The sequence below is a fragment of the Amphibalanus amphitrite genome, unplaced genomic scaffold (assembly GCF_019059575.1).
Source record: "Amphibalanus amphitrite isolate SeventyFive unplaced genomic scaffold, NRLGWU_Aamphi_draft 000304F_arrow, whole genome shotgun sequence".
NCBI classification, from domain to species: Eukaryota; Metazoa; Arthropoda; class Thecostraca; order Balanomorpha; family Balanidae; genus Amphibalanus; species Amphibalanus amphitrite.
The window spans coordinates 221,763-230,417 of NW_024881799.1; the positions used below are offsets into that span (position 1 = coordinate 221,763).

The following is an 8,655-nucleotide window of genomic DNA, read 5'->3' on the forward strand; positions in this document are numbered from 1 at the left end:
GACAAGCTGACATTTCAGTATGTCTCGCTGATTCAGCAGTGCGAACAGCTCGTTAGACATCCTGTGGTACAATCTTCACTGCTGTGCGAGCTGCCAGACGCGGCTCTCTTCGGTGACGGTGTTTATGGAGACGTTCGGAGCGGTGTAAATCACCAACCCCGAAAGCACCACCTGCCGTTGTTCATTTTCTATGACGACTTCGAAATTCTTAATCCTGTGGGCAACAAGGCTGGAAAGCATAAGCTCGGTGGGATTTATTTTTCCCTCGGATCTGTGCCGTTTCGGTCCAGAAAACGACATGTTTTTTTGTTGTGTCTGTCGCTCCACATACTTCAAAAAACACCGGGGGAAGATATTGGAGCCTCTGGTAAGGGATGCAAAGTTTCTTGAAGAAACGGGCCTGCCCATCGGAGTGACCGCCCGAGGTGAAGAAATACGAGCAAAGATATCAGTCGAAGTGTTGATTGGTGACAATCTTGGCTGTCACACGCTCGGCGGATACACGCAGAACTTCAGCACTGCGCGGAAGGTGTGTAGGTTTTGCTACGCTACTCCAGATACCATTCAGATGATTACTGCTGAAAATGAGTGCGTTCCTCGAACTGCTGAACTCTATGAGGAGGAACTGTCGAGATTGAGGGAAGCAAACTTCGATGAGCACCTTTGTAACCAAATTGGCATTAAGACGGAGTGTGAGTTGAACGCACTGGCTTCTTTCCATGTGGTAGAAAGTTTGCCACCAGACTACGCTCATGACGTTCTGGAGGGAAGTGCCAGGCTGGTGATCGGTGCGGTACTTACTGAACTGGTGAAAACGCGAACCGTTACCCTGGACACTGTGAACCAGGCTCTGCTGCTATTTCCTTATTCTAGGGGAGAAGAAAATCGACCGGAAAGTCTGAAGTGGGTGAAGGGTCAAGTGGTCTGCAAAGCAACAGCTAAGGAGTGCTGGACACTTTTAAGGCTCCTTCCTTTGATCATCGGTGGACATATACCAGAAGGAAACCAGACATGGGAGATTTTTCTCACCTACCTGACGCTAGTCCGGCTGATCATCTCGCCATCTTTCAAAGACGCCGAACTGACAAATCTTCAGTCTTTGATCGAGCAGTGGCTTCGCAAATTCAAAGGTCACTTCGAAGGCATCCGAATCACGCCAAAACTGCATTACCTCCTGCATTATTCAAACGAAATCAGAAAACATGGTGCGCTTTCATCTGTGTCGACGCTCCGCTACGAGCATAAACATCAGCAACTTAAGAAATTCCTGGAAACCTCAAGGAATTACAAAAACCCTGCCTATACATTGGCCTGGCGCCATCAGCTTTGGATTGCGCCCAAAATGTCCTCCGAGGATTTCTTCACCTACAAAGAAAGCATTGTCCCCTGTAGCGCGGCAGACGCGGACGTTCCAGCGGATGCAACCGATTCGAGTCATGTAGCGCTGCAGGGTGTCGTGAAAGGCACGACATACCGCCAAGGTAGCGTCTTGTGCTTTAACGACGCTGGAGCCGTGCGTCCTCAGATGGGACGCGTAAAGGCACTTCTGAAAAACAAGCTCGATGGAAATGTGTCATTCTTCTGTCAGCGCATGGACATTCTGGGGTATAGTCGGCACTTGGGCGCGTTTGAAGTACGGACCGCCCCTGGTGTGGTGACGGTACCGCATCATCTGCTATGTGACACGCATCCACTGGCACTGTACCTGGGGCGGTACGTGGTGGAGCATCACTTCATTCTAGGCCTTCACCAAGAGTCGACTTTCTAGTGCAGGTGATTGATGATTCCCTACTGATTGAATGGATAAATAAGTAATTTGTCACCAGTCTAGCCAAATGGGTAATGTTGCGGGGAAAACCACCCCAATGATAAGCATAATGACATCCTGAGAAATTTTATAATTACATCATCACCACTTTTTGTCATGAACAGCAAAATTAGTGTTCCACATTGACGTTACCCAGTGACGTAAGGTATAGTTATCCACATTAGGTAATTTCTGCGCGTAATTTCTCGTGACGCCACCCGTTATTTATCACCTTGAATGAGGCTATATACGAGTTTTCTGAAAAAAGTGACATCCTCACACAACTTTTTTTATACATCCTCCCCCAATGCTAAACCAAGTTGGTCACACTCACAGTAGATTGAATTAATTGTTTTTATGTATATACTTTACTTTACTTTACTTAACAAATGCTACGTGTTCCTTTAGAAACATGGAGCTGCGCTACATCCTAGAAGACAAGAATGACGGGGAAAAGAGGCAACTGCTCGTCGTAGCGACCAGAGAGGAGTTGGAAGACAAGATACGCGAGAAATGCAACTTGCCGCCGAATTGCGTGATCAGCATAGAATATTATGACAAGGACTTCGACTTGTTCGTACTGTGCAGGCCCCAAGACCTCCCCGATAAGGCGCGGATCAGAGTAACGATGGGTCTCCCGGTGGTCGACCTGGACACAGTATCAGTGGACTTCTCTTCGGCTGAAACAAGTTCGACTACAACGCTACTGCTGACTGAGGAGAGCACGACAACCGTCGCTGCCATCGCTGAAAGTAGGTGCATCGTTGTATTTAGTTTTTGCAATTGTGGGAGTATTGACTCGGGATATTTTTCAAAGACTTGCTAAGTTCCTAAATCTTAACAATATATTTGTAATGCCAATAGCTGCGTTGCACACAGCTCCGGTCGTGCTCTGGGTGCTATTAGCATGTCTGTTCCAAGAATGCTGGTCGCGCAGGAATGATTCACGTAGATTTGCCCTACGTCTCGTGTATATTCATTGTTTAACCCTATTAGTGGTAAGAGGGGGAGGGGGTAAATCGCCTCCTTATGTGTTCCATAAGCATCCTCAAATCAAATTGAGCTATACTGATGAAATTTTCAGATATTTCTTAAAACCATAAGACATGTAAAAAATGTTGGCTGTATCTTGAACGGCGGCGGCTCGAGGGACCCATTTTCTGGAAGCTCCACCACTCAGCGGCAATAGAGCAACGCTGATGTGCGAGTTGTGTGATGCTTGGAGCCCCCGCCCCCCCCCCCCCCTCTACTGCGTCCCCAAATCATGGATTACATTTTTTTGTGTTGAAATGGGAAGGAGCAATCGAGTAGTGTTTGAATTTTGAAAATCGGTTTGGTAGATCGCTTGATATCCGTGTGTGTGTGTGGGGGGGGGGAGATTTTGTCCCCGGTCCCCTGGTGCTAATGGACGTAACCAGGAACCTGCCACTTATAGGATTAAAATGAACAGATTGGTTTCCCATCACCATTTTTGTGCCCCGTGTCAATACATACCACGAGTTTTTGCATGAATTTGTGGTGCTTGACAGGGCGCGCCTCCGACACGCTGGCTGTCGCCGATACACCGAGACGAGAGGGAGAAGACGCTCCAGAACCAGAGAGTGGAGTGGACGGGCCACGACCAGGTGGAGCAGCTGATTCAGATGACCTCTGGGAGACTGTTCACAAGCGCCTGTCTGCAAGATGCCGCCAAGCCCTGGTGGCAACGGACCCGCTTAACGAACTTCACTGGAGTGAACTCATGCAAGGGTGCTTCGACGTCGTCTCGGCGACCACGTTGTAAGTTAAGCCTGTTTAATTGTTTCTTTTTTGTTGTTTGGTTTGGTTGACTTTTCTTCCCACGTACGTGTCTGTGCATATATTCACAAATAAGTGCGTTTTATTCCCATGTTCAGTCAGTCAGTCAGTCAGTCAGTCAGTCAGTCAGTCAGTCAGTCAGTCAGTCATTTACGTAACTTACAACTGTACAACGTAACAACTGGTTGTTGACTTAAAATGTCAATTGGGAAGCTTGTAGCTTGGAAGCGCTTGTACGAGGATCATGTTTATGAAAACCTTGTTATAGCATGACCTTTTTCTTCGGTGTGTATTAGAAAAGTAGACATATGCTCAAGGGATTAATCGTTAACAGATATTTCGGCCACAGACCATTATCTATCTATCGTTTTGATACATTGTGTTTAATCATATAACTAAATAGCATGACCTTTTTCCTCGGTGATACTGGTGATAACGTACGACAGGTTTCGGCACGTTGCAGCACAGTTGCAGTGACTTAGGCCAGGGTACCTCATGCTAATTTTGTTCCCACGTTTTCCTTCCCGTGCCTGAACAGCTATCCTGGAAGGCGGTATCGACAGTGGGCGGCCGACCTGGTTGGAACCTACGGACCGGCGGTCCGCCTCCACAAGGACCTTTCCAAGGCCATCGTAATCATATCCTCTTGTTCTCTTTTTCTTATTGCTTTGTGGTTTCCTTGAAGTGTTGTTTTCCCGGTCACTCAGCAGGCGCTTTGGGGGGGAGGGGGGCAATATAGCTCCTTCTTTACTTTTCCCTCATTCTTTCTGGAGCGCTTAGAGCTAGAATCATGAAACTTGGCCCACTTAATTTTGAATAGCAGGTGCATGTCATGACAAGGTTGTGTCGAGCTGAGTCCAGGGCCTCGTTTCATAAAGCGAGTCCGTAACTTACGCCGGTTTTTGGTCTTGTATTGCAAGTGCATGTGAAGCGATACATTTATTTCTCCTTCTCCCTTCTGTTCTTGCTTGCAAGATAGATAAATTCAACGATTCAAACTAACGTCATCACTTCACATGCACTTGCAATACAAGACCAAAAGCCGCCGTAAGTTACGGACTCGCTTTATGAAACGAGGCCCAGGTCGCGCTACAGTGACGTCACATGTCAATTTTTTGGTCATGGTTCGCTGTTTTAAGCGTTGGATGCGTGATTATTCGTATGATATTACCGGCTGCTTAACTGCGCGTCGTTGGGAGAGGGCAGATTCTGACCCCTTTGCGATAACTCCGAAACCGTGGCCGTTATAAAGCATGAAATTCGGTATACCTTATGCCACACTAATCAGCCATTGCCTTTTTTTCAAATGAGGTCGATTTTTCTCAGAAAACAGCGCTTTTGTGACGTCGCTACACTTCATTTTCTGGCAAACCAGGCCAATGCTGAGGGGTTCACCAAAACTAGTTAAATGGCGAATTGTATATAAAATGACATTGTAATTAATTGTATATAACACAACATTTCTTGTGATGTGTTACAGGATATGGTAAAGGACAAACTCCGAGCCAAATTCAAGAACGCCCGCTTCAAATACCCCAAGACACATGCTGACCTGGATGCCGAACGCAAGGCGAAGCGGATCAAGCTCTCGAGCGTGGCCAGGGATACCGGGCTACCCAAGTATGGCCCGCCGGAATTCGACGAAGTCCCGGCAGCCAGGAAGGCCGGCTACATCCTCGCGGCTGGCGGTCTCTCAGACGCAGAGCGGGCCCGTCTTAAGGAGGAGTCCTTCGCGGACAGGCGGTGGATGTTGGTCGGTCAAAAACGTCCCATCTCAGACGTACTGTCGCGATACACCTGGATGTGCGACGTCAACGAGGTACGTGCACTGTATATTGTCAGTTGTTTTTGCCTTGTGTTTATTCAAATCATTGTGTAAATCATGTAATAAGTGTCGGATATGCTTCAGTTCAGTAAATCCCGCAGCTCGGTTTGCATCGTTGCTGGCTGCATTCCCTCTCTCGGTAAGAACGGATGAAGGGTGTGGCCGTCATTCATCGCAGGTCCTTCACTCAAAATTTTGTCTGTGGCGCAGGGGGCTGAAATTGAATGAATGAATGAAACAGAGGGCTCCCCGGCTGAGGAAGGAGCTGGGCTACCCTCCGCCCCCCCCCCGACGGTTTTCCGCGACTGCTCCGGAGGCGTTTGGGATATCGAGCTGAAATTTGGCTTACCTGACCTTTGAAGCCGGATCTTCTGACACCTAATTCATTTTCGGGTCAGGTCAGGTCACTAACCTATGACGTCATAAGTAACTGCACGGCCAAAAAATGTCGCACTTTCGTGACGCCGCCAATGTCAGGAAATCTTTCTGAGGAAGATGTAACTTGCAGAGAGTAACAAGGCCCCAGATACTCACATTTCGTATATCTCGAATTTTTTACATGGGTCACCCGAGTTCAGGTCAGTCACTTGACCTCTCCCATTATCTGCCGTGAAAGCAAGAAAAGCATAACTTGCGTTTAATAATTTTACAGGAGAGCGATTTTTTCCGTTTCGCCTTATCTTATCGCCAGTAGTGATCCGATTGGGGGAACGGTCCCGGCGCCCCGCCCGCGGGGTCTAGCAGGCCGGTGGGCCGCGGCGTTTGCTGCGTCTCGTGACGGCCGACACGTTCGTTTTTTCGCGACGCTCTAGCTCAATTAGGAGCGAAACGGCGAGGGGGGTCGTACCTCCCCCCCCCCCCCGCCCTCGGCCTGGGTGTATATAGAAAACCGTTAGGGCTGGCGAGAGTTGAGGCCGACATTATAGCGATCCTACGAAGTACAAAATACACATTTATATGTTTAAAGAAAAACTTCAGAATTGTTTTCGTGGTCATGTGCCTTTTGAAGATAAACAGACTGTAGTATTAGGTCTCCGTCTCGTGTAGCTCCAACCAGTCCCTCTACCAGCAGTTGATCTGACCTCCAAGGTCACCGGCTAACGAGAGGGGATGGGGTTCGTACCTCCCCCCCCCCTTGTGCCGTCGAAGGAGGCAGGATTATCAGTGCTGGCGGGGGTTAACAGCTGTTTATTTAATTACGGCTGGCAGGTGGCGACTGTTGCTATCTGGGTGTCATGTGTTTTGGACCCTGGCGGTGCTACGCTGCCTTGCTCGATGCTTTATGTGAAACACTGCCTCGGTGTCAATGGTGCCTTGACCAGTGCGTTACCGTCATAGCATCTGCCCACGGTACCCCGTCAGGAGCCCTTCCTTGGCCTGTCCCTAGTGCTTTTTCAGTTCTGACCTGCAAGCATGAGTGGGCCCGAGTATCCTGAGCGCTTCAGTGGAGTGAGCTACAATATGGTACCTGATAACTATCGGTGGTTATTTCCATGGTCCTGCTAGGTATATATGGTTCATTATTTTTCAGTTAACTTTTTTTTCTCTCTCTCCAGATCTGGACCGAATTCGAACGGATCAGGGGTCGACCTCTGGGGGAATCGCCCCATGAAGCGATGAAGGAGTGCCTGTTGAAACTCAAGGAAGTATACCAGCTTGGAACAGGTGAGAAATAATTCATAGTGATTTTTTTATTAGTCGACGCTGCCTAACCTATTCCTCTGCTACTTGAACACATTGCGGTTAGTTTCCCTAAGCTGAAGGAAGACAATTGCCCATATGAGCATGACCACTGAAGAGTGAGGGACAGAATCTGTCTTCCCCACTTGCTTTCGGCATGCTTACATATAATGCAATGATCAGGGGCTCTTAATTCTGCCGTTGACCCGGGATTTCCCGATCGTGCAGTAGACGGCAGAACCTGCGATCAGGGCTGCGGAGTCGATGGATTTACGGCGACTCCGACTCCGACTCCGACTTTCAAAAACCAACTCCGACTCCGACTCCGACTGCGGGCAGAAATGTCGACTCCGATCGACTCCAACTCCCGACTCCGACTCCGCACACCTGGCAGGGCCAGGGCTGCGGAGTCGGAGTCGGAGTCGGAGTCGGTCGGAGTCGACAGTTGTGACCGGAGTCGGAGTCGGAGTCGGAGTCGATTTAAGAAACCCGAGCCGGAGTCGGAGTCGGAGTCACCGAAAATCTGTCAACTCCGCAGCCCTGCTAGGTCTGCGGAGTCGGGAGTCGGGAGTTGGAGTCGGTCGGAGTCGACAATTCTGCCCGGAGTCGGAGTCGGAGTCGGAGCTGGTTTTTGAAAGCCGGAGTCGGAGTCGGAGTCGCCGAAAATCCATCGACTCCGCAGCCCTGGGCAGGGCTGCGGAGTCGACAGATTTTCGGTGACTCCGACTCCGACTCAGGCTGGGGTTTCCAATATCGACTCTGACTCCGACTCCGGTCAAAACTGTCGACTCCGACCGACTCCGACTCCGACTCCGCAGCCCTGCCTGCGATTAATCTGATTATTCGTCCCCAGTAGGTCAATCCAAGCTTGTTTGATGACGCATGCACCCGGCTTTTCATTCCAGAGCACGAGGCCATCCCGTCACTCTTGGAGGCGATGGAGTGCGATGAGGGATCGCTGTCCCGGGGGGACAACGTCGGCATTGTTGACAGCACCCTGGTGGTGGAAGGAGTGAAGGTGTGCCAGCTGCCCGCCGACCCTGTCAGCGGCCTCCTGGCATGGGCCGTCGCACATACAGTGTTTGCGAAGAACCCCCTCCCGAAGGCTAGAAACCTCCTAGTGTTTCTCCAGCGTGCTACCCTCGGTGTACATGAGCCAATGAAAATGTCCAAGAACGCACAAAAGCAGCTGGAGCTGGCACACTACCTTTAAGGGTTTTCAGGGGTCATGCGCCGTTTGCGGCAAATAGATTCTAAAAAAAATCGGAGGGGGAATAAGTTTTAAAAATGGTGCGGACTTTCCGTAGGTACTGTTCGCTTAAGCGGTTACGCCCCTGGGTAGGTACATCTGCCCGATCTCAGAAGCTGGATTAGGAGGTCATACTTGAAAGCAGCCAGCGGACGAGGCAAAAGTTGGAGGCCCATGAAAGTAGGAGGCCCCTGGAAAAGGAGGCCCCTTGACAGGGTGGCCCACCCACTTTTCATGACGTTCCTACGCCCGTGAAAGGGACCCTCCCACCTTAACATTAGATTTGAGTTGAGATAG

General features: G+C 49.7%; 1 protein-coding gene across 1 annotated transcript; it reads left to right on the forward strand.

Annotated features, from left to right (window-relative positions):
• The first annotated feature begins 2,231 nt into the window (after nt 1-2,231).
• On the forward strand, nt 2,232-8,346 carry LOC122387972. Its single transcript, XM_043378689.1, has 6 exons — nt 2,232-2,559; nt 3,337-3,586; nt 4,143-4,236; nt 5,085-5,423; nt 6,986-7,094; nt 8,015-8,346. Exons 1-6 carry the CDS (start codon nt 2,436-2,438, stop codon nt 8,320-8,322), a joined length of 1,224 nt encoding a protein of 407 aa, XP_043234624.1. The 5' UTR covers nt 2,232-2,435; the 3' UTR covers nt 8,323-8,346.
• The last annotated feature ends 309 nt before the right edge of the window (nt 8,347-8,655 follow it).